Below are 27,761 nucleotides of genomic sequence, written 5' to 3'. Positions count from 1 at the left end.
TAGGGCATACCGTTTTTGAGTTATGCGAGATACATACACACATACGCACATACATACGTACATACGGATGTCGCGAGAAAATTCATTGTAATTAACTCGGGGGTCGTCCAAATGGATATTTCGGGTGTCTTGACGTTCCTAGGTGGGTCGGGTCTTGAGATCGTGTGGTCGGGTCGAAACAAAAACTCAACATCCATTCGGGGGTGAGAAAAATAGGAATTAAGGCCGGTTTTTGAGTGAAAATTTTTTCGCGAATACAATACTTCCTTTTTTGTAAAAGGAAGTAAAAAATGTTTCACACAATCACATGCTTTCGAGGAAATATCTCAATTATTCTCTTAATTTCGATATTTAAGTTTTAGAAAACGATAGCAAAATAAATAAAAAAAAATTAGAGTTTTTTTACTCTCAATCTTTTTTAGTGCATTTCTACAAATAAACATGTTCTCAGTAATTGTTTCGCAATTAATTATTCATTCCGGATTAATGAGGAAGAAAATCAAAAGACTTAATAAAATGCTTCTTGGAAAAATGAAGCGTTTTTTCTCATTATAATTAAAAGAAGTAAGCACTGTTTTCTTCGCATTAAGTTAATGAGTTTTATGCATATTTGAATAAATAAATGAGAGGCTGCAATTGTAATTCAGTTTTTTATTTAATGACATTTAATCGAATGACAAAGATGTCCGTTGCAGTATACATGTATTCAAGTCCTCTCGAAGTAGAAAAAAGCATTTATTTTATTTGTTCATTTTTCAATGGCTTTTCATAGAACATCAATCTTTTACTAGACAAGAAGAAAATAAGCTAATCTTGTGCAATTTTCCACCGAACTGCTTTTTAACCGGTGTTAGAGAGTTGATTAAACTTCAAATGCATGATAAAGTTGATAGCATGGGCTTTGGGGCTTGAAAAATCACAAAATCGTTAATTTATTGCTTCAAAATAATGATATGTGCATATGCTGAATTAGTAATGTACAAAGTCATTTGGGAAAAACCAACATTTGTTTAGTGGGGCCCGTTTTTATTCAGACTTTCCTGAAAGAGTTCCGGATTTCTTAGGAAGCTCGCAACCATTTTCATAAATGACGAGGTTCCTTGTAAACCCCAAAACACGTGTCTAAAACAGCAATTTCAACAGGCAGTCAAAACCAACGTTAGATGTACAAATAGTAAGAATTTCGCTATTTGTACCTCTATTTGGTTTTTTAAATTTATTTTGAAGGCTTTCTAAGAATTTATTCTCTTTGCTTTTTAAGCCGCTACTGTGGAATCAGATAAACATGATTTTGGATCTGAACGGAAAAGAAAAATGAAAAAACCCCATTATTTTGGTCGGAACTAAAACCGAAACTGAACCGAAAAAATATATTGTTTTATTTCGGTTCGATATATCTTCAGTCATTTTGTTACTATAATACTCTTAATAATATTTTCTAATTTATAAATATTTCATGTAAATAAACCTTTGTTTATCAGTGTTATCAAAAGAGGAAGATGAAAGTTCTTTGTTTTGTCTGGCTAGCGCTAATTGTTTCACATTCGGTTTCGTATATTTCTAATTTCTGAATTATGATTTAATTCTGTCATGCATCATCAATAAACTTCTCACGGATACATGGCGGTAGTTTTCTTTTTAATTGATCTTCCATTATTTCTTTAAATTTATCGAATTCTGTATCTTTCTACCATTTTAATCCACACATGATAAAAAATAAAAATGGTTTACAACTGACATGCAAAATCTCCCCAAGCAAGTGTTCTTTGCTCGCACAATACTAAAACTATGACCCTAAACTATAATCGCACTATTTTGGCGATGAAAATTCTCAGTGTTAAACATTTTTCATTCCGTTCTACGATAATACTGCATACTATCCTTCTTTTGAGCTTAAGATTGAGAGGGAAAAAAACCATATTTTTACAAATTCACACAAAACAATAAAAAAAAATTACCTTGTATAAAGTTATCCTCTTCCAAAAAAGAAAAAAAAAAAGCTTCGAATAGACTTGCACATGCGAAGTTTGTTAATCCAGAGTTTTCAAGTGTTTAGGATTTCACGCCATTTACGACAGTCAACTCACTTTTTAGAGGGAAATAATAAAGACTAACATTATTTTGAGGAGCTCCAGAACAACATTAAGGAACAAAACATTTTCTATTTCTGAAAGCAATCCAAGACACATCGAATGCGTTAATAAATACTCATAACAAACTGCCTTTTTAACCGATGTTAGAGAGTTGGTTAAACTTCAAATGCATGATAAAGTTGATAGCACGGGCTTTGGGGCTTGAAAAATCACAAAATCGTTAATTTATTGCTTCAAAATAATGATATGTGCATATGCTGAATTAGTAATGTACAAAGTCAATTGGGAAAAACCAACATTTGCTTAGTGGGGCCCGTTTTTATTCAGACTTTCCTGAAAGAGTTCCGTATTTCTTAGGAAGCTCGCAACCATTTTCATAAATAAAGAGGTTCCTTGTTAGCCCCAAAACACGTGTCTAAAACAGCAATTTCAATAGGCAGTCAAAACCAACGTTAGATGGACAAATAGCAAGAATTTCGCTATTTGTGTCTCTAACGTTGATTTTTTTAATTTATTTTTGAAGGCTTTCTGTGAAGTTATTCTCTAAGCTTTTAAAGCCGCTACTGTGGAAGCAGATAAACATGATTTTGGACCGGAACTGAAAAAAAAAAAAAAAAAAAAAAAAAAAACGAAAAACCCCCATTATTTTGGTCGGAACTAAAACCGAAACTGAACCGAAAAAATGTCCGAAAAAATATATTGTTTTATTTCTGTTCGATATATCTTCAGTCATTTTGTTACTGTAATCAAATTAATAATATTTTCTACTTTAACTTCACCCATATAATTATCATCATTCCTTTTCCTTTGAAAGAGTTTTTAGCAGAGCAAGAATATACATAAAGTAATATCTGAATTGAACCGAAAGCCGTTATTTTCGGCAAGACGAAAACCGGAACCAAACTGGGAGAAAATTTTTAGCAGTTGAACCGTAGCGAAATAAATAAATAAATAAAAATAAATAAATAAGGTTCGACGCCATGATATTGAGGTATACTTGTTGATTGATTGATTTAATTGGCTTGTCAAGGTATGACGGGTGAAAATTGCTTCTCTTCCTCTACATTTTAACGAAGCAATTGCCTGTTTGGTGATATTTTGATAGTTGAAATTTTGACCCTAACTCCAGTGGATTAACCCTAAACTCCAGTAGATAGCGTTCGTTGTTGACCCCTTTTCGTTTCTTCATTCTTCTAAAATGACTGACTTACCAGTAAAACAGTCAAGTTACCGGATTGAGTTCAGCCTTGTCACACTAAAGCCTTTCCCTGCATGTTAAACATTACCACAACACATTATCAAATTACCATGCCGTGGCGTGAGTTTCATTGTCGAAACATGCGCGTTACTCGATCTTTGACAGTTATATATTTATATATGAGGATTTGCGAGACTTAAAATGAGGGGCTCTTGTTACAAGGGCAACTGGTATTTCGGAAATTTGTTTAAAATAGTGCACTTGAAATAAAACAGAGTTTAAAACAGTTTGAAAGTAATTCAGAATTTTCGTCTGCTTTATATTCAGATTGAAATCCCATACACGCGGTGGAAAATCACCTACGATAAAATATTCGGACAATATGAAGCACTGGGGTTCCTTTTTCGTCAAGTGCTGCGTTTTCGCGATCAACTTAAGAAATGTTTCAGATTATAGTCATGGCTCCTCTCAAAACTTTTCCACATCTAGTAAATTTGGAGACAGTATTACACGAATGACTTTTTTTTAATGTTATCTAATGTTTCTTCTCAGCAGATGTAGATATGTGTGCACTCTCGTATCATCGATAAAATTAGGCGTTTCATTCAGTCTATTGGTAATTTCACCTTTCCCACAAGCTTAAGCTCAGACTAATACATTTTTTATGTGTATCGTCTTCTTAAAGACAACAAATGTATGTTTTTATCAAACGTAGTATTATGTAGGAAAATGTAAAAGTTTTCAATTTTTTTTACCATATTTTCATCCAAGATAAGAACGAAAGCTTTTAGTGCAGTGCAGGCATTTTAATTTTTAGAATCCTTTTCTACTTTTATTTTGATCTTTCCGATCTTCATTACCACTCTAGGTACTGATTTTCTTTTCGCTATTTCCAAAGATACACTGATTGGGGGAGTGCTTTTGATTTCACGTAAGTCAAGAGAGAGAGAGAGAGAGAGAGAGAGATTCTCCCTCTCGGATAGTTAGACAATTTGGTTAAAAGGAATTAAAAAACTCGGCACTCTACGTCTACTGTATTGGTCACAAGTAGTGAAGAGAGAGAGAGAGAGAGAGAGTATGGGTAATTACTGTTTGTTTAAGTGAAGTTCGGAAAACAGCTCTATACTATATTGGTCAAAAGTAATTAGTAATAATAAACGTAAACTCCATTAATGCTTTTTTTTGGATTGACGCACCCGAGTAAAAGCATCTGTACCCTTTAATCAGGGCTGCCCCCCCCCCCCCCAAGAACAAGTGCGCACGCTCGAAATATCGCGAAGACTTCCTCCTAAGAGCAAGAGCCTCCCTCCCAAAATGAGAAAAATACCCCTCAAGACAATTCCCCTAAAAATTTTGATGGCGCCATGATCCCCCCCCCCCAAAGTGGGCATCCTTGCTTTACTTGATTTATCTTGAAAATCTTCGAAAGAAAGTAAGCTTTACATATCTACCTGAAAACTTTTTTTTTTTTTTTTGGTGCCTTTTAACCCGTATTATGGTATTATGCAAACAAAAACCGTTTCTTATTATTATATGTTTAAAAATGACGCAAATGTTTTCAACATCCATTTAAAAAAAAATAGATTTTCACATTTTATTTTACCAACATAGTGACAATCAAAGAAAATACGCTTACCTGATTAATATCTTCTAATGACAAGGATCGTTTTTCTTGTATTGCTGTTCTAAAACTGTTGCTCTGAATCTAAATAAAACATATCCATGAGCATTAATTACAATGTGTTTTTAACAAAATAGTATATATATTGATATAATGCTTTAAAAATTTAAAGGTTTAGTTTTAACGTTTGCACTTTTCACTATGCACACATCTATTACAAGAAAGTAAGTTTCCCCACCCTGTGAATATAATACCAAGTGATTTAGGGTAGCACAACAGGGAACATTTAGTTTTGTTGCAGTGGCAACGGCTAAGTGCTGTCTGGTGCCATTGCCTCAGCTGACAGAGGACCGTCATTGCATTCTGCCGCCAGTTATGAGGTTAGAAGTGTGGTTCGTTTATTAACTGCAAGGAGTGTGTCTGCCACTGGAATTCATTGTCAGATATGCGATGTGTACGGCGAACATGTCGTGTGTGTTCAAATGGTCGTCGCACGACCACACGCCGCTCGTTCGGCAGTGCAACTCCTTGATAAATTTCGATGGGAAGTTCTTGAGCATCCCCCCTTGTTCTCCAGACATTGCTCCAATTGGTTTTTGTAATGCACGGATGTCGAAGCAGAGTGAGCGATGTGTCCGTGCCGGGGTTTGTATCCACGAACCTTGAGGACCTCAAGGCTCGGGGGGCAAAGATGAGTTATGTGCTCTCTGAATGTACTCCGCAATTTTCAACTCCCAGAGCTGAAAGCTCATTTGCATCAATGGCGGTAGATTGGTATGCAGCTGTGTTTAAAAAGCTGTTTGTCAAGTTACGAAGAAGAGATGAAAATTACGTAGAAAAAAAATTGATGTATAGAAAGTGTAGAAAAATAAATAGCTTTTAAGTTGTTCAGGTGTTAAAATTTTTTACAGGGTACTGGAACTTACTTTCTGAACATCCGTTGCAGTTTAGAGGCAAGAATTACTTTGCAGGGTGATTGTCCAAACCAATTTACCTCTTAAGTGTATCTGATAAGGTTTCTAAAAATATCTTCAATTAAATACTTATAGTAGAAACAAAGCATAAAGCTCACGCAGCCATTTTACAATTTTTAAACAAATTGTATGTCCTTAATCTTTTTAATAATAGAAAAAAGCACATTCTTCGCTAGTATGCGTTAAAAACGGATTCCTGGAAGATGTACTTCAGTGAAAATGGCACGTTTTCGAATGAATTAGGCTCTTAAAATATACTTGAAACTACGTTTTCTTACTTTAAAAATTACATAAACATTTATTGAGGTGTTTGTAACAGAATAATTGTAAAAGTAGAAGTATTTCATAAAATTAAGGGTTCAGATAATGAAAATTTGCCATTTGTACTTGTCAGTCAGTAATCTTTCATTCACATTTCAGCTGAATTTTCACACATTTCTAGCAGAAAAATCCATCTTAGGTTAAAGGATTTAATTACTGCAAAGGAATGCAATTAGAAACGATATTCATAGGATAAGGCAAAATAAAAGAATCAATGGAAAATATATTATTTGCATTTTAATTCTAAACTTTATTTGAAGAACTCATTTTTTTTTGGGGGGGGGGGGGAATGCATTTTAATTAGCTTCAAAGCCAGAATGTTAGTTGTACTGAATTCTCAATTCAATCTATCAAATAAAACCACCCTGTTAAACTCTAGATTTTTAATTAAATATTTTCTACATTTTGCACACTGATCTGTAATAAATCTAGAGAACTCGAAAATAAAACAAGCATTTCCATTAAAAATTAGTGCAGCTATTATTCCTTAAAATACGATACAACAGATTGAAGACACATGATGTTGTTAAATTTTGCATCAATAGAAAGCATAAAATAGCTTAAGAATTTTTTGAGAATGCCTGCTAAAAAAAATTCCTTAAAATTAAATTCCTCATTTCTTTTACTTTATAAAGCTCAAAAAATAGTGAAGCTAAAGCTTTTTTCTGCTTGCATAAAACCAATGTCTGCAATACTCTACCTGTAGTTCATTTTTACTCAATAGTTCGAAAGCACAATACTGAGTTAAAAGAAGGAGGTTTTTGTTCACGAAAAGGTGGCACAGCACTTAGGCAAAGTAGCGTTTCGCGGGTCTAGGCAACTCTCCCTGAAATCTCAAAACTTCGTTTTATAGTGAAATGGAATTCAAGCTTAAAAGTTCTATAATGAAAAGAAATCAAAGCTTAAAAGTCAGTGAAACTAGATTAAGCCTCAAAAGTGACTTTTATTGCACAAAAGAAACTATTTCAAGTTAGTTAAGAGGAGGTCGTTACCAGAGCCCGATCATTCTGATATTGGACATGGAGCACATTCCTATTTCAGGGCTCCAGCGGTCCAAAATATTTGAAGACACTGGGTACAAAATTCATTATTTGCCCCCACCCCCCAAATTTCTGTTTATTCTATTAAAGAAGCAATAAAATAGTTCGATACTTATGTATTAACTCAGCCGTGCTAAACTTACTGGTACCTCATATCACAATATAGTACATAGGTTCATTTGAAAAGTAGCAGAGATAATACCTGATAATTATATAAGATGTCGTTAAACTTTGCCCGTTGCAGTAAACCGTAAACATAAAAATGATCTATGATAGGACTTTTAATAGTACATACAACTAAACTCGGAGTGATTTTGGGATTTGGGGGATTTTATTATTTTTAAGGGGAATTTTTATCAACAAATAAGAGATATTTTCCTTGTCTTGGCATTTGCAAAAATATCAATGATATCATAGTACTCTAGATTCTGTGTGAAATCATTTATTTCCAAATACTATGATAAACTAAGGGGATTTTGGGGCCCCTGAAATCTAAGTGGAGGGGACCTGTGCCCCACGTGCCCCTGCAGTAATCAGGCTCTGGTCGTTACGGGCCAGATGAGAAGAACTGAAGAAAAAATAGTCGAACATCGTTATCATGTCGCCCCTTGGGGTTGCCTAAGAAGTGTCGCTATTACAGGAACGATGTCTTCACCGGAGTAATTAAAAAATGCATAATTAAACAGTTTTTTCATATAATGCAGTTACAGATACAATAAACTAATCAATATTTTGATGTTATTAATTAGATTAACACAGTTCTTCATTATTGACGGACATGGCTTAAGTCATAAGAAAAAAACACTAACATTTCACCTCCGGTTTTTTATTTCACTCTAAAATCCTTTACAATGAGGGTTTGAACTAAAATGTAAGTGATTTCAACGAAGCTTATTTTTAAATGAAAAATAAAATGAGCTTCCTAAGAAAGAAGCAAATTTTTTAGATTCTTTCACTTTGGAAGACATTCTGATTAGTTTCTGACAAGTAACCCTTCGAACAAGACAGAGCACTTTAGATTTCTTTTCTATAATTTAAGGATGTGTGTGCGTTGGCAATATCTTCTCCTGCTACTTCTCTAGTCCAGTTTTGAAATCAATTTATACTTTTTTATTCCTTTCTATTGTCCCTCATTTAAATCTATCGCTTATAGAACTCGTGTACACGCATTATCATTCTTGAGGTATCCTACTTGGGTTATAACAACGCGAGTCTTTTACCGCTTCTTAGAAATTCCTGCAATTTACTTTTATGGCACTTTCATTAATTTACTGAAAATTTTTCAATTGTTAAGAAAAGATTGAACCTGCAAAAGTCATTGACTTGGTATGAACAGCCCAAAGTGTCTTGGCAATCGGAGTTTCACAGCAGAATACTGTCGTGAAATCCGTTGGCACTTAACATTAAAACTATATGCCACAAGTTTGGGACATAGTGTGACATTGTGACATCCAGAGTGTCGTGGAATGCGGGTGTCGCGATGACGGAGTTTGACTGCAATTAATTTCAGCTTATTAATGTAGTTTTCCCCCCTAGTATAATACATTCGCCTATTTATATACAAATTTGTTTAGTATAAAACCATATAAATTTTAGCGGTGTCGGTTGCAGTAGATGCAAAAAATGTTATTGACCTGTTTCGATGTAAGCGTATATAATTTACCTTATGGATGTATTTCAGTGTCTCTGATTACGAAATAAATTTCAGAAAAATATCTTACATCTCACGAAAATTTCATCATTATAGCTATTAAGCTTGATGGGTATTTATGTGTGGGGGAGAAGGGGGGGGGAGGTTTGGGAATTAGAAAAAATGTTTCGTTTAACTTTTGATTTTTTGGTTCAGATTATTGTCGTTCTAAATTTTAGCAGTGATGGAGGTGGAACTGAATTATTTTATTACTTTCAAAATTTTGTAATAAAAAGACTTTAGATACTTTTAAAGGAAAGCAAGGTTAGAATAAGCCCAGGATTCCAGAAGGTGTATCTGGAAAGTTTGCTTCAGGGAAAAATAACAATGAAGGACAAAAGTATTCAGAAAAAAAAACAATGGTCTGCATTAAAAGAATGCGAGTGCCTATAGTATTATACAAACAGTATTATATAATACAAGCAGTTAATTTATCTTAAAAAATTATAGGACTTATTAGTGCGGATTTTAACACTAATTTTTCTGCTGAAGCTATTCTCATAGTTTTTTCAGTAAGTTACCGCCCTATAGCCAGTGCTAAGGCAGAAATACATAATACATTTTAAGTATTCTTATAGTTGTTTATTTTTGCTTCGCATTAAGTGAAATGTTTCACAAGCGCTATGTACCTGAGGTGTATTGCAAACCGCAACGTGTACTTCACCAATAAATTGAAACTGCTCCATTTCCTTTAAGCAGCAAAAAAAAAAAAAAAAAAAAAAAAAAAAAAAAAAAAAAAAAATCACAATTCAATTCTAATAAGTAACCTAGTGTAGAGGTGGCAGAGCCCCCGTGCATGAGCCTGGGCTCGATTTTCGACCAGTACAGGGTAATTATTAGTCGGTACAAAGCTACTTTCAATCATGTTTTAGTGGTTCGGAATCCACTTTAAACTGCAGGTGTTCCAGCGATCTTTACGGGCACTTTGTGCTCCGCCTGTTTAACCAATATAAGATGATCGGTTGTTGGATCAGTCAAAGCACCAAAAAAAAAACTTCTAGGGTAACGGCACCAGTAACAGACATGCTTAAGACATCGCTATCAGGTTAACTCAATTTTCGGAGTCTTTTAATGTATTTAGAACTTTTTAAACTATTTTTATCTCATGCAACTACATCTCATCCAACATTTGGCAGCTTCTGGATCCTCTGAATTAGTTAATTCCATTTTTAATTGCTCAATTTCGAAAAAAGGTCCGATCCCCAGGAACAGACACCGAAAAATCTGATGATACCCAGTAACAGATATGGGGGTACTTTCCTCATTAAAAGGAAAGGATGAGTAATGGACAGAATTCCCCTTTTCTCTTCAAAATGTGCAAAAGTTCTTTATTTTTAAAACTAAATCCTTATTAAATTCAAATGAACATGAAACACTAGCTGACCTCGTGGTGGCTGTTCATAACCTTCCACCACTGCCTTGTAAACATACCAACTGCCTCATAAAATTCACTCTAATAACACTAGATGGTTGCAGTGTTCATGGGCTACAGCAGCATCAGTTTAACCCGCCTAAAATTCTTATTATTTAAATCCAAACTTATGACTGTGTGTTACTGGATCCTTGTCTGTTACTAGTGCGGTTACCTTACTGTTAATTGTTTCAAACTCAAAATAGTTTTACTACTTAGTTGACTTTGTAGCATCAATCTGTGATTAAAAACTTCTAATTTAAGATCATGTAGGAACTACACTTTTGAACTGCTTTTTTTACACGTAAATTTTAAAGTTTCTCAAAATGTTACAGCCATTCCTTTATAAATGTAGATGATTTTTTTAAACCATTTCTCTCTTTTCATCCTTTCTTATTTTTGGAGTTAATACAATTTTTTGCATTGCCACACATCTGAACCAAAATTATTCCAGTCACTGAGTTTAAAGTAGTATAATATTTCTATTATCTATTTACTTTAGTAATTATAAGTATGAATGACAAAAAAGTTCTGCTTTGAGATAGAGCCGTAGCAAAACATGTGTATAGTAAAATTGCTTTTGCTATGTTTAAAAGAACTATAAAAGCTTAAAATACTGAATTTTAACAACTTTTTCCAGGAATTACTTCGTATGATCTTGTTCTTAGAAAGATATATGCAACTATATCTGTATAAAAAACTTATGTGGAACACATACACAGCATTTCTATTTAATTTTATTCGTATTTAACGACTTTAGAGCTAACTATGGAATTAGACTGAGCAGAGCGCCTTTTGGGGAATTCGTTTCTACGCCTTTGTGAAATGACGGAATTCTGCCCGAAAGTTTTCAGCTCCCGCCCTCTAAATTAGTTAAAGCGGGAATGTACCACAGTAATGAAATCATCGACGACATCTAACTCAATTGAAATTCCTCTGATGAATGAGATTAGAATATGGAACGATGCGGAAAGTGGGAGGAAACGTGGGAAGAATACCCATGGTCTAGCTTCAAAATTTTTGCGTCAGACTGCTGTTTCAAAATGAAGTTTCGGTTTTTTATGACTGATAGCATCGTTTCAGCAGTTAAACGCACAAATAAAAAGGCAAACTCGAAATAATGCTTAAAAACGCGTTTCGTTAACTCGTTAGGTATATTGGTATTGTGAGTGCTAATTTCCTGTTCTTTTGGAACATGTAGCACATCTTTCGTGGAAGAAACGATTTTAATGGTGGAAAAATATTTTAAAGTTGACTTTGGAAAAAAATGTCTATTTCATCTGAAAGTATAGTCTGAGGCTTAAAAGAACCCTAGATAATACATTAAGCAAGGTCAAGGACGGATACAAGGGAGGAGCGATGGGAGCGATTGCCCCCTCCTTGAGCCGAGATACAGGAACTTTCTTCAGGAATATTTTCGATATTAAAGTTTCAAAAAACGCAATTTTAAATAATATTCAATTGTGTAAGTTCAAAGTGAGTTAGTTGTTCTTTGGAATTCTTCCGGAATTGAAGTCTTGAAAAAAATTGGCAATCATAGCCCATCTCTTTATTACTGTGGGCTAGAGCTTTCTACGGTTTTTTTTTTTTTTTTTTTGAAATTTAAGTACCAAAACCACCTTAATTTTACACGATCTTAGATGATATTAGAGATCGTTTCAAGCCCCCCTCCCCTAAATATTTTTCGAAAAAGAACACAAGTGTAATACTTCTTCGATTGCGTAAGGGTAAACGATGGGGTTCAGTTTCAGTACATCCCTTCGAATGATTTTAGAAATTGAAGTTCCAAAGAGTAAAGAGTAAAATAAAATCGCCCCCTCCTTGAGTACTTTCTAGATCCGCTCTTGAGCAAGGTGAATGTTTTAGTTCTATAAATGGAAATAAATCTTGTTGAAAAGAATAGAGAAGGGCGTAATAGTGTGTACCTTTCTAGAGAGAAATGCAGTACGACCTACTAGAAATAAAGATAAATTTGATCAGAGGAAGGTTCAATAGATTTTGAAAATATAACAAAAAACCTTCAGAGAGAAAGTGGAACTTGACTCAGAAACTATTGAATATTCTATATGTAAGACTTCTCAATTGTAATTACGTAACCCTGAAGAGAATTTTATGGTTTCCAGATATATGAATGCTTCTCTTACTTCTTTTCACTTGACGTTCAATTTCTTACGAAGCAAACAAACAAACGAAAAAACTATTTTTGATGAAGACAAACTTTGATTTCGAAATTTAAATACACTCTGCTACTTTAGAGCAAGAATGAAAATATTTTTGTGAAGCCTAGTTGTTGTTTTTCTCTCTGAGGAAAAGAAATGGTTCCGAAAGCAGCACACAAAAACAAAACCATAAACCCATGAATGTAATTCTGAATCGACTTACAAAAGTAAGAAATGGAAAGGAAAAAAAAGAAAAAGAAAAAAAGAGAGAGAAAGAAAGGAAGAAAAAAAATGAAGAAGGAATTCTATTTCTCGAAGAATCTAAGGTTCCACATCATCAATTCTTAATATTCAGATATCCATGACTTAAGAGATTCTTTAATTCAAAATTACAACAAAAAGTTCATAAAACTAACTTTTTAGTTACCCTGTCTTAATTAATTGCTTTTGCAATTCTTCTGTCTCCGCTCCAAAGCTATTTGATTTTGAATGTGACAGTTATTTCAGGTGTACAAGTTATTTCAGGTGTACAAAAGCAAATATCATATATCTTTAAAAATTATTCAACTCAGTTAAAATCTTTAAAGAAACATCTTTTTAAATAAGGAAATTTAATACATTTACGCAAATATGGGCTACATTAAAGTAAACAAAAACAATGTCAAAAAAAAAAGCACAAATTTGCCGGATTACAGCATACACGTGTTTCGGCGTTTCAGGGAACGCCTTTTTCAATGTAAGTCAAAAAGTAAAGAGCTTATGGATGAAAAGACATATGACAAAAGCCAAAATGTGCTTTTCTGACGTTGTTTTTGTTTACTTTACTTTTCAGCACAAAGGTATTTATTTATCTTATGGGCTACATTGTTAAACAAAACCAAAACTAATTTTTTATCCTTTAAAACGCAGTAGAGAATGATACAAAAGACTAAAATTCATCACTTTCAATCATGCTGATGAAATATTATTAAAAACAGTAATTAACCTTTCCCAGAGTAGAGTGATTCGCGCAAAGCGGTTACTAGAATAGAAATAAAATTGAAGATATTGAATTACATTTATTTGTTTAAAAGTAGGAAAGCATGAACCAAAGCAGAAGAAACGAAACAAATCGCAACAAATCAGTTACAAACACATATAAACAATGCATCCATTGAGAAAAAAAGTCTTGAATGTTGCAAACTGATTAAGTGCTTTTTTCTTTAATTTGCAATTTAAATAAAAAATGAAAAAAGTTACATTCAAACAATTTTGATAAAAAAATAAAGATTATTCTAAAGCTAAGATACGAACACATCAATATGTTGTACATCCGGCAGAACTGTAATGAAATTCTACTGTAATAGATTTCAAGAAAACGTGTACAAAAGAAAATATCAGTTTCAAACTCTTTTTTTTATCCTCAAAATATGTTTCCGGAGAAAAGAAACAAAGATTTATTGAAACTTATCTCTGCAGATATTGAAATATTATTTTTCTCAAAGTAAAATGTTATGCGGGATTAGTTTTTGAAAACTTGAAAAAAAATGTGGGACTGAACATTTTAATTGTATGCAAATTCAAGATTGAAGTCTATTTTAATGAATATACTCACAGGAAATGTTAATCTTTCTTCTAGTACATTACTCCCCATTACCTGAAACATAAAAACAAATCATTGAAAACAGCCGACAAACTATTATGCATATGCTAATAACAATTGAAGCACTTATTACGTGGTGTAAAAACTATCATAATATGCACAGAAACTTTCATCTGTGACATGTTTTCAGACTATGAAATGACGTTTGCATTTGTAAATTAATATGAAACTAGCTCGTCGCCCGACTTTGCACTATCTACCTCGAAAATAAAAGTTATGTCAAGTGGCGCGAGTTCAACAATCAGGCTTGAGCAAAAAATAAATAAATAAATGAATAAATAAAATCAGTAACATTTCGAGGCAGATTGCGGGAAAATAATCAAAAAGGAAACATTTTAAATCGCCCGATTACAGGAAAAGCTTTAAAACAAAAGCGAGAATTTTATTTGTTCATATTCCGGAAAAAAATGGCAACAGATCTTCTCAATGATTTTCTTCACGCTACAAATTTTAATAAAAGCATTGTTACGGAAAGTTGAGATGAAGCGCTAAATAATAATTTGGATGAAGGAAAGCCTTCGAAAAATAGGGATTTTTTTTTGTCGAAATCCAAGTATAATAATTAATAGTTTTAAATTGATATCTCTGCTAATTATTACCGGAGGATTATGTTAAATAGCCAAACATAAATACGGAAAAATTTGACATAAATCGATACCTGGTATGTGCCCCAGGCCTGTTCACATGTGCCCCCGTATAGGGGAACATGTGAACAAATGGAGGCGTTTTTTAAAAATACCATAAAGTATGGAAATATTTAAAAAAAAAAATCCCAAAAAAATCTATGACACGAAGAAAAGTTTATTCAATCATGGTGACGCTTTTGCGTTGAGAAATCGATAATATTCTATGAAAAATAAAGGATTGAAAATAATTGCTCACACATGCCCCCTTTTCTCTCTACTTGCATACGTAGGCTGGTCAATAAGTAATAAGACTAATTGTACTGCCACGAACCCACTGTTAATTTCGCTGGAATGTTAATTTCTTTGGCATGAAAAATGTCTGTTGTCTGTATTAACAAAAGCTATCGACAGTTGGCGCGTGCAGACTTATGTTCTTGAGTATCACGGGATTGAACTGAAGCTTGTTGGCGGGATCCTACAAGACACAGGTAGTTGTCAAAACGGAAGCGTCATTGGAACAAAGTTATGCTGTTAAGGTTTGTTTTCGTCTGCGAAAATCAGCATCAGAGATCTTTGATATGATACGTGAAGTTTTCAACAATAAAGCAATGTTTAGAGTCGGTACTGTTTACTGGCATAAAGCTTTTAAGGAAGGCAGGCAAAATGTGGAAGATATTGAACGTGAAGGACAAGTTTCACAGAGACAATGATTAGCACTGCTGCTATTATCATCAAGGGGAATGACAGAATTATTTTACATCAATGATTTCTGCCTGTTTCCTTAACTTACGAAACCATTACGAGGCAAACATTTTGAAAGCAACAAAGCATGTCTAAAACTCAGGAGGCGGTTTTGATCAAGCTCTTACAAACTTTTACAAGTTTTTAAGAAAAGGATAGAACGTTCGAATAAATGCATTTATTCCCGAAGAAATGTAAATTAGGACGATAAAAGTTGTTCTGTATTTTTTTTTTTTTATAAATTTAGCCTTATTACTTACTGAACAGCTCTCGTAGATATCTACTCTCAGTTTTTAATTATATAAGATGGTAGTTAAGAAGTAAAAACAGTAAAAATAGCAGAAAGAAGGGGCTTCGGAGTAATTTAAGTTGAAAATAGTTTTATGCGACGGATAATGTGGATGAAGTGCATTTTGGAAGACTCGCAATTTTCTTTCTTTCTTTTTCTTTTTTTGTAATTTTGAAATCTGATGTATTAAAACATGTAAACATCAGTACAGGTCTGTAGCACTAATTTCTATCGATGATCTCGAGTGAAAATATTTTTTCGATAAAGTGGAACCCTGAGTACCCAACTCTTTTAACCAGAATCTCGATCAACCCAATCAATTCAACGGCGAAACTTTTGCTAAACTGTCAACTCAATTTTATTATCGACATTTAACATCATAATTTTGTTATATCGTCGTCGAGTCATTTGTTCTGACTACAAGCAGAGAATGATCAGTTCAATTCTATCAATCGTACGCCTGCTCCCTCCCACCAGTAAACTTTGGTAACATTAAAGAAATAAAATTAAAATACAAAAAAAAAAAAAAAAATTAGTTACGTTTCCACGAACACGTTAAAAATTATAGTCATGTTATTAAGTATTATGTCTTATTAAATTTACACCGTACTGTCCGACTTGATTGATTTATTAACCGAATTTATTGTTTATAATTAAAAGTCACATTCAGCAGTTGTTTTGTAAGTGTGTACATTTTCAATTCCGGAGTTCAGAAGAATCTTACCTAAAGATCCGATGAAAACAAAACCAATTTAGTATTCAGTATAACGATATTCAGTCCAGTTATCAACATAAAAGTCAAATTAAATAAAACAAGTTCATATCCATTATCAACAAACATAAAAGTCAAATCAAATAAAACTAGTCCATATCCGTGACAACATATATCCGAAACATATGAGCTCTGGATTGAATATCAATATACTGAATACTGGATTGGTTTTGTTTTCGTCGGATTTTTAGGTAAGATAATTTAAGTTATTGGCAGGTACTGTCCTGTGGAAGGACCTATCGGAACTCATGCTTCTATTAGATTCATGGTTTGCATAACAGCTGCATTTTCAAGAACCATCTAGTATTTTCAGTTTACTGTGAGTACTAATTTTCATTTAAAAGCTTTGAATTGAGATGGAAAGATGAAACATTGTTCTAAAATTTAATTTGCCTAACAATTTTTATGTTTGCAAAGAAAAACAAAGGAATGTTTTGAACTTTAAAACCTATTGTTTACTTTTGACAAATTGTGTGGTTTATAAAGAATTGCGTTACATAGGTCGGCGTTATTAAGATATATTCTATTGTAACACATTTCCATGTTTGAGATACAAAGCACTTTTTAAAATATTTTAAAACTACATTTATAAATAAAGCAATAGCTATGCAGTTCATCAAAAGCACTCATACTGACCAGACTTACTGAATAACGGCTAACGTTGGATAAAGATTAAAGTCGACATTCACAAATTTACTTAAATTTACAATTCTAATAACTTAACTATAGTGCATCTAAATTCAATTAAATTTCTTTCGGAGACTCTTTGTCTGAAACATGAGTTTCTGAGAAAGCAAAATAAGCAATTTGGTTGTAATAAGTCAGTCCATTAGAGCAATGTATTTAATTAATTTTTCTAGACAGTCACAAAAATAGTTCACTGCAGTGCACTTGCTACGAAACTTTTAAATTATTAAGAAAAGAATATTGTTTCCTAGCCATTTTAGAGGTACTGATGGAAATTATATGTAGTGTTTTATCGCTTCCTTTATGCACTTTATTATAAGTTGTTAGATCATATTTGTCACGGATAACACAGCGGTTCACTTTAAAAGTTTTTGATGTAATAATCTCTTTATCTATACATATAATAAAATAAGATGTGTGTGTGGCGCGCTTCCCGGGAAAACGGTTAGACCTATAAAGATGAAATTTGGTATACAGGTGCAATTTTTGCCGACGATGTGCACCTCTTCGATTTTTGATATTTAAATTGGACAAAGAGTTATTTAATGTTTCATGGGAGTTTTAGCACATTTTAGTATTATTTACCTCACAGATCCAAAACTAATCGCTCCAGACAAATATTTTTTATACTATAGTGTAGGAAACTTAATTTTAAACATGATGAATGAAGAAATTTTGAAGATAAGGTAATTTTTATATTTTTTATGGATTTTTTAAAAACCTTTATTTTGCATTTTTTTTTTGGGGTTTAATTTTTTTCTAAACTTATCCCGCGAAACGTATAAAAGATTCTTTTCTAAAATTTTACTATGCAATAGCCACATCATTTCGTCTTCTTAGGAAAAAAAAAGTTTTCAAAAATATGCAATATTTTAATTCTCTAAATACAGAATGAAGATATGAGCTTTTTTTTTTTTTTTTGAAAAGGTGTGTACGCATTTTAGTTAAAGAAAAATGATCATTTCACATCAGAGGAGGGGGGGGGGGGCGCCAATTCTTTTGAATCCACGAATTTCCTTTAAATTTTTAGCACGAGCATCGCTGTACTGGTACTGCTAGTATTAAATAAAAGTAAGGTTTCAAAGAAATTCTGGTAGGAACTCTGGCAGGCCTAGCTTCCAGGAGGCTCCATAGCTCCTACAGCCTTGAAATTTTGTTCAAAATTACTTCGAGTCTCGTCAAGTTCGAGTTTTTTGTGATTAATTTTTTTAACCTCAAATTTCGCGTAAATTGCCTATTATTGCCTATTAAAGGGGTGAAAAACTACTTGCACGTTATTATATATCGTCGGAAAGGCTAGAATTTTCCACGTTCTACGCTCGAACGTTTTTAGGCTTAGCTTAAATTTACGCACAACTTTCTTCATTAAATCTATCAGTAAAAAGTGAAGGAATTTTCCCAGTTTTCTTTCTGACACCACTGAAAAGATCGGCTTTTTTTACTCCAGATCAGACTCGACCTATGGTCGAAAAACTTAACTTCTATCTCCAAAGAAAAAAAAAAGTTACATGCAGTTTTAATCAAGTTCGAAAAATCTCATTTCCATTCAAATTATTGATGTTTTATTTGGCGATATCATAGTTACGTCTTTTCAATTCGTTTGTTTCTTCTTTCTTATTCACAAATTTTAAGAGTTTCGATTTTAACGGAAAATCTTAGGCTCAACTCAATTCAAGCCCCGAGCTAAAGAACAAAATATATTACTAGAGGCCACGAATATCAAAGCGACTTTTCAAACGTTTACAACTGCAATTTTGCAGTGTTCAAGAGCCTCTTAGCCCTTTTCGCTCTGCAAGTTGGTAAAAATTATTTTGAAACCCGTGGAAGGGATGCTTTTTGTTCCAAAGTTGCACGAATAAAAGCACCGTATAGTACCGAAGTAATGCGTTTTTAATCTGTTTCTTTTTAATTGACGATTTAAATCTTTGCGAATCAAATAAGATTTCAAAGCAATTTTCGGGGGTTGGTGAGCGCCAACGAGCATGGGGGCGGAGCCCCCTAGTACTTTTTTTTAGAAAAGAAGAAACAGCACCCAGTTAACAACATCCAGCCGTAATCGTCCGGTCACTAGCATTCATTTGAATTTTGACGTTTTGTATTCAAATTATGTTTTTCGCAATCACGAATTGCGATAGGACCTACTCGTTGGGTTTCCTGCTTCTTCAAATGGCTCCTATTGCAATCTACATTTATTAAACACATTTATTAATACATTTATTAAACACCTCACATGGCGTTTGATATTCATACTGCTACGATACAGCGACTACTTACAATTACACTTTTCTCTATTTTTCTTTTTCTTTTTTTACGATGACATAAAAACTTCTTGAGCCTGTGAAGTATTACGGCGCAAACCGTGTATTCGTACAATTTGCTGCTTTTCTATGAATTTTTAATACGTGTGAAGGATTTTTCGGACACTCTGTATTTTCAGATTCAATGCAATAGTTTAGTTTATTTCCGAAGAAGTTTTAACAGAACCACAAGAAACCATACATGAACCACAGATTTTTCCTCCCAAGTTGTATAATTACAATTATTTTAATGAGAAACAACTTTTATCCGATATTTTATACCGTTACTGTATTTCGCTGCTGTTTTAGATCACATTTTAAATCCTAATGATTTGAAACGGAGACACTTAATACTTTTTTTTTTTTTTTTTTTTGTTGAGAAACAAAATATTTTTAAACCCTTCAAAAATGAGTTATGTACAAATCATTGATACACACAATGGAGTCGTTTCCAAAATTTCAAAAGTATTTTTTCTGAAAGAGCATGCTGAAAAACATTCGCTCTGACCATTTTTTAAATAATTTGACGAAGTTTAGTATTTTTTAACAACTATTTTAATCTGTGCGCAGATTTAGTTTACGCTTCTGCAGATGACATCACTTGTGATGAAATGCCATTAGCGCAGAGCGCAATATTAAATTTGCATCTTTACTCAAATATACTGGCAACGGTATGGTTGATAGCAAGCGCAGAGCGCCATATTTAATTCGAATCTGAATTATCTAAAGCTATACGCGGTAGACAGCAAGCGTCGCATTCGTGAGACTGTGGAGTACACGCCAAAGTTCATCACTTGTGACGTCATAAAGACCACGCCATTTTTTGAAAAATCGGATATTAAAAGAAAAATAATTAAAATAAAGCGTTTTTAAAATATAAGATTTTCCTCCTTCAATGTTATTATTTATTTGGGGGGGGGGGGCTGGTAATTATTAAAACTGATTTTTTAAATCCAAAGTATCGAACATAATTTTTACTATTTTCGTGAGAAGGAAACAATGATAACGTTAAAATAATTAAAATAGTTCGTGGTAAGAAGTTCACGGTAGTAAAAACTATATTTTGCTGTTTAAAAACATTTCTTTCTAATAAGTTATGTGCTATTCGCGATATGCAGAAAAATCCATCAATTTAATATTTTTGCAGTTTTTTTTAAACGAAGTCTCACCAAAAGCTTTCTCTCTAAACTTCAACTACATTTACTCCATAAAATCGAAAATGCATAGCAATTGTCTAGTTTTTTCCTTATCTATAATTTACAACAATTCCTATTGCAAAAAAGGATCACAGCAAGAAAAAAAAAAAAGATTGTATCCTCAAAAACCCTTTAGTAGGAAGGGTTTTAATTCTATTTTATCCGCCTGCTGAGAACATATATATTATTCAGTCATTGAGATAGAAACTGGAGCTGAATATATTATTTATAACGTACTGCACATTTCCCCGTATTGCAAACTGATGGTATCGAATGCCATTGTGATTTTTCAGAATGGTATCTGATAGTGTCTGTGGGGGGCCTTTCCACGAAAAGGCAGACAACTTGTCCCGCTCGTGGAAGATTTATATTTAATTTCAAAACGTGAAAAGACAAACATTTTTTGCTTAAAACATGTGATTTCTAACGCAAAATATCTTTTTTTTTCCGTTTGTATTTGTTCCATTGTATTTAGGTAAAGTTTTAATATTCAGTTCATCAAAAGAGCTATTTTTCCGGAAAACATGATTTTACACAAACACACACAAAAAAATTAATGTAAAACTTGCTTGAGTTAATCCATGAATGATTGCAGACGATTTGTTACTATACCGATAAAAATTAGTTTCTCTAAATAAATATTAAAACAGCGAACTAGATTTATTCTGCCGTATCTGCACTTTCTTTTACATCAAAGTTGAGTTACAGTCATCAGGTGGTTCTTTGTCACATATTTCACCTAAATAGAATGTTTTATTGACATTTGTCAATGGGAAGTATTTAAATAAATATTAAAACAGCGAATTAGACTTATTCTGCCGTGATAAGCACAAACGCCGTATCTGCACTTTTTTTTACATCAAAGTTGAGTTACAGTCATCAGGTGGTTCTTCGTCACATATTTCACCTAAATAGAATGTTTTATTGACATTTGTCAATGGGAAGTATTTTTAAAGAAATTCTGAAAAAGCGGCATATGAATCAAATACATGGAGGCGCAAAACTTTAAAACAGCAATTTCTCATTTTGACCTCAGCTGCGAATTCGACTTTTACGCTTAGCACGACAGTATTCTCGCCTTCATGGTAATTTGAAAAATCATTCGAACATCAAACACGATCAGATGAGGTAAGCAAGCAATTCATCCATTGCTCAAAATAAGGGGAAAAAGTAAAGCAAAATAGCTCTGAACACATGAACACTTTCAATTCACTGCGGGGCAGTTAATAAAAAAATTGTGGAGCAAAGCTATTTTGAATTACGGTGATCAACAATCTTCAAGAAGAGTAATTAAAGAGTTTGACCTTGAGAACTGATAAAAGTATTTTACTTATCTTTATTATTATTACTAATAATAAAGCTGAAAGTCCGGAGGATGTCTGTAGGATGTCTGGATCTCTGTGACGTGCATAGCGCCTAGACCGTTCGGCCGATTTTCATGAAATTTGGCACAAAGTTAGTTTGTAGCATGGGGGTGGGCACCTCAAAGCGATTTTTCAAAAACTCGATGTGGTTCTTTTTCTATTCCAATTTTAAGAACAAAACTATCATAAGATGAACGAGTAAATTACGAAATTATCATAACGTGGAACCGTAACATGGGCACAAAGCCAATTGGCGAGATACGAAATTATCATAACGAGGAACCGTAACATGGGCACAAGCCAATTGGCGAGATACGAAGTTATCATAACGTGGAACCGTAACATGGGTACAAGCCAATTGGCGAGAAAATTCACCATACATTAATTGTAAATATACAGGCGAACCAAAAGACCTTTTAATTTTCTATTACGGGCAAAGCCGTGCGAGTACCACTATTTGTTTAAGAAAATTAAAATAACAAGAGAAAGTATTTGAAAAGAAACAAGGAACCCTCTGATTGCATTACTGAAGATTTCAACTACCTTTATAGCTCGCACTTTATCGCACGATCCTTCGAAATTATAAACAAGTGTCCTCCATTCAAAGCTACGAACGAAGATTGGATTGAATTATATGAGCTTATACAAACACACACAAAGCGTTAGTACCCACTTAGGTGCTATTGAGTTTTCCTATACAATCGAACAATGCCTGTTATCATGTAAATTATATTGATCACTGAAGAGAGTTCCCAAGAAAGTCGAATCTGAAGCACTCTATTATCATTCAACTCTTTCCCGCTCTTTTCTTCAATTCCTTTCTTCTCATCCACGCCGTCGTCCCTTTTATTCTTGATACAGGTCGTTTATGATCGTTCTTTTTTTCTGTAGTTATTTCCCGTTCTTAAACCATTGGGTATAATTCCGTATATTGTTGAAATGTTTTCTATTTCCGAAATTCTATTGGATTTAACACAGCAAGAAACGCAAAAGTCTGAAAGGTTGCTTTACTTTTAAAGTTACTGGCCTCTTTTAAGAGCTAACTTCCTTATTTCGTTTACTGAGAGAAACTTGATTTACTCTCCCCCTAATTTAAAACTAAATTTTTGGTTCGGGGTTTTTTCCTTATTGAAACACTATTTCAGCTCACATACAGCTAGCAAATGATGACTTTTTTTACTTCCTTTTACAAAAAGGAGGTATTGTATTCGCGAAAAAATTTTCACTCAAAAATCGGCCTTAATCCCTTAATTTCCATTTTTCTCACCCCCGAATGAATGTTGGGTTTTTTTCCGACCCGACCACACGTGAATAAATGCCTAGGAACGTATAGACACGCGAAGTATCCATTTTGACGACCCCCGAGTAAATTACAACGAATTTTCTCGTGACGTCCGTATGTACGTATGTATGTGCGTATGTGTGTATGTATCTCGCATAATTCAAAACAGGTATGTCCTAGAAAGCTGAAATTTGGTACGTAGACTCCTAATGGGGCCTAGTTGTGCACTTTCCCTTTTGGTTGCATTCGAATGTTCATTAGGGGGTCTTTTGCCCTTTTTTGGGGGGAAATCATTGTTAATTTCGATGTAAACTCAAGTGGTGTTATAATTTGTCGGACAGTTGGTGATATACCGCCAGCCTTTTGGTCGCCAAGTTTTATCGCCAACTTGGTGACAAATTTGCCGATTTTTTTTTAGTTTTAAATTTGGTTTCAATTTGGCCAGTGTTGGTGATATTTAGAGAGTAAACTATTGAATCACATGAAAATTACAAATAATGGGAAAATGACATTAAATTGGAGTAAAACGAAGTCATGTGAGGCACACATCAACTCGTTTTATCTTGAAAATTGATCTAGGTAACATAATGTTTTACAGATTGTTATGACTATCAAAAGTAAAAAGTGCTTTCCATTGGAAAAAGAATGCAACTAAGAAAGTGTAACAGTATTTGAAGCAATACTTTTCTCACGGCTATCATTTTCAAATAGTATATGATCTACCTTTCTACTATTAATTAATAAATTATTATACTATTATTTAATATAATGTTAAAATTATTTACTAGTTGTAATACAGGATGTATCAGAAGAAATTAGTGTTTGATTTTGAAGCACAATGTATCTTCGTGGAAAAACACAGAAGTAACAGAGTGAGTCAAAATAATTCACAAGTGAACTAAGGAAGTTTTGTCCACGATCTTAATAAATGTTCCTATATGTCTACTTCTTACAGGAGTGTATATATAAATTTTAGGCGCCCCCTGCAACAAAATCTGTGGACCCCTCCTCAGAGGCCAGTAGCGTATATTTACAACTTTAATAAATATTAGAACTAGGTTTTTTTTTTCAATTTCTTGGGCCCTTGGGCCCTTTAAGGACGTACCCTCACCCCCCCGCACTGCGGGGGCTGCGGATTACGTAGATCCGGTCTTGACTTCTTACAACACAAATAACATCAAGCCGGTCGATTTATGTGTCATTGTTTTTGCTCGTTAATAGCACTGACGAATGCCGTTGCTTCCTGTTGCTCTCTTGAGAGGGTTTTAATTTTTTTTAAAAGTGTAGACACATGCAGAAACATGTTTTTGAACCACCGTTTTCCGAACAAATCTAGTACCTAAACAAGAGGCTACTGGAACAGTGATATCTTGCAATGCCATCATCTTGCAGATTTAGGTTGTTAAACTTAGTTGGTCATTTATTTTATGTTTTGCTTGCTAAGTCTTTCAGAGCTTTGATAGAAAACCGAGCTGATGTGTGCATCACATGACTTCCTTTTACTCCAATTTAATGTCATTTTCTCATTATTGGCAGTTTTAATGTATTCAATAGTTTACTCTCTAAATATCACCAACAGTGGCCAAATTGAAACCAGATTTAAAAAAAAAAAATCGCCAAATTTATAGCCAAGTTGGCGACAAAACTTGGCGACCAAAAGACTGGCGATATATCGCCAAGTGTCCGCCAAATTATAACATCACTTCAGTTTACATCGAAATTAACAATGATTTCCCCCCCAAAAAGGGGCATGGCCCGAAGATGTCTCACCTCTCTAACAGGTATATGCTCTTTTGATTAGGACAATAGTGTTCACAACGCTGTATTTCAACTGGTATTACTGAGGAATAACGGCTAATATTTATCAGTACAGACAGTTGAAAATTCTGTAGGAAGAACACCATTGCAGCTAGTAAATAGATTCTATCGGCAACAATGTATGGCATTAGTTATTAATATAAACCTCCATTCGTCATTTTTTGAAGTTAAACGTTTTTTAGCACGATAAAGAGAAAATTGACACACACAGCGGAAGTGTCAATATAAATTTGTGTGTCACCAAATGTGATAAGAACCAGGCGATATCTTACCTAATTTGTCACCGAAAACAAGATAATAGATTAAGTGTCAGCTTGGGGGTGTTTTAGATGGTGTGCAAGGCTTCTACAGATCCCACAAAACATGTTCCATAAATTATAATCTATGCATCACATCAAACACCGTAATGTTAGAGGCAATATACCAACAGCTCGGTTAAGACATCCAGAGACTGCAATTTCGTCCTTATTATGGACTCATCAGCCTGGAATAATCAATAACCGAGTGGAGGCAGATGTCATCACATTGAAGTTGAGAGTACAAACAATGGGGTCGTTTCCAAAATTTTAAAAGTATTTTTTTCTGAAAGAGCATGCTTAAAAACATAGGATCTGATCATCATTTAAATAATTTGTTTAAGTTTAATATTTAAAACAAAATATCCTTAAATCGGTGCGCTTTTGTATTTTACGCTTCTGCCGATGACATCACAAATGATGAAATGCTACTCAGTGTTGCCATTCACAGTGCAAAATATTTAATTCGCATCTTTACTCAAGTGTATTGACAACGATATGGTTGATAGCAAACGTAGAGAGCAATTTTAATTCGGTATAACTTTGATATACCCCACCAAAAATTACGCGCCAAATCTGGCACTCCCTACGGCTATTTTAGGGTTGCTGTTTCTTATTTTGGTGTTGCCAATTTAGGTTTTTTTCAGCTTTTAGGTTTTTGCTGTTGCCAAATTTAGTATTTTCTTGTATTTTGTACAATGTTTTGAGTGATTTTCAAGTGAGTTGAAAGTTTTGTGGCAACAATTTTTGGATTTCATATATGTTTTAGCGCTTTAGCGCCATTTTATTCATTCGCCATTTCTTTGTGAAGTGATCAAGCAAATTCCGACTTGCTGTATTTTGCCGCAAATCTGGTTGTATTTTCCAATTATATTTTTTTTCCATTAATTTTTTTTATCTTTTAGCTTTCAATATGCCTACTGTACATAGTGTTGTTGAAAACCAGATATTTTGCGCTAACGCCAAAAACAGGTATTTTGCTTGGCGAGGAAAAAAAGTCGCCAAATTTCCGATTTGGGGGGGGGGGTATATCAAAGTAGTTCCTTTAATTCGCTTCTTGATTATCATAACGTGGAAACGCAGTGAAAAATGCGCCAAATAGCATCATTTGTGACGTCATCAAGACCATGCCTTGTTTGAAAAATTGGACATTTTAAAAAATTAATTAAAAAATAACTGTTGGGAAAATGAAAGTATTTTCTGGGTCAATGTTGTTATTATTATTATTATTTTTTTTGCTTATTCTATCAATTTCAGTGACTAAAGTACTACTTTTGACTGAAGGAAACAACCCCATTGATAGCAAAAATAAATTCAGTACACCGACGAAGGTCCGCAGCAATGGTGTGGTTCAAGTCGTGAATTGAAGGCAAAGCATGGGTATTAAGCAGTAAGTTATAATGTACGTTATTCAAATAATGAAACATGACTTACAGTGCAAGAGAGCTCATGTTGATCAGCAGATACGATAAGGACGAATGCGGTCTGACATTCACTTTCTTTTTGTAACTGCAAGAAAGGAAAGTAAATTAAGTATAACAAGAAAAAGAAACTAATTCATTTCTAGTGTTTCATGCCACTTTTCTAAAACTAGTATGTTGTGGCCATCACGAAACTTTCTTCAATACTTTTCTTATAATTCTGATCCCTCCCAATACTTGACGAGGAAACAATATTCCCAACAAGAACAAAATTATACACGCCAAAACTTGACGACCTTCCCAATTTATCTCACAAAAGCAAAGCAAAGAATGGAAATTGAAAATTATTTTAAAAGCCTACCTTAAAATAATTACAAACATTTATTTGTTAACAAACACAAAATGGCAACAGTTAAAAATTTTAAATCATTAAGATAATATTTCCGATACAATTAAAATCACGAGAAATACGCAGACGACAGTCTGTTACGATTTATCTTTCTTATTGTTGCATTAATAAAGCTATTTTTATTAAAAAAAAATAAATGATAATAATAATCAAACCCCCATGGAGCGATTGGAGCCAAAATTGAACCAACGCCTGTTAACATATGGATTCACATTTATTCCAAATTTCATCCAGAACGTAGCATTGCTTCGTTAGGTATGGCACTCACAATGACGCCAAAATAGAATCAGTTCTTATACCCTCTAAGGGCTACTTGTCTATAAATTTTTGTTTGATTCCTTTCATTATTTCTTGAGATACAGTAGTCACAATCGGCGACAAAAAACATTCTATAGCTCAACCACCGTATGAGCT

At 33.5% G+C, this 27,761-nt stretch overlaps 1 protein-coding gene across 1 annotated transcript in view; it reads right to left on the bottom strand.

The window, feature by feature from the left end:
• Positions 1–27,761, bottom strand: part of LOC129234297 (cGMP-dependent 3',5'-cyclic phosphodiesterase-like) — a 137,310-nt gene that overhangs the window by 71,559 nt on the left and 37,990 nt on the right. Inside the window, exon 2 of the mRNA XM_054868292.1 lies at positions 4,928–4,996. Within this exon, the coding sequence (XP_054724267.1) occupies positions 4,928–4,996 (69 nt within the window). The remainder of the gene's footprint in view (positions 1–4,927; positions 4,997–27,761) is intronic.

The sequence above is a fragment of the Uloborus diversus genome, chromosome 1, assembly GCF_026930045.1.
Source record: "Uloborus diversus isolate 005 chromosome 1, Udiv.v.3.1, whole genome shotgun sequence".
Classification (NCBI taxonomy): domain Eukaryota; kingdom Metazoa; phylum Arthropoda; class Arachnida; order Araneae; family Uloboridae; genus Uloborus; species Uloborus diversus.
The sequence above is the reverse complement of the archived record's forward strand: the minus strand, read 5'-3'. Positions and strand labels throughout refer to the sequence as shown.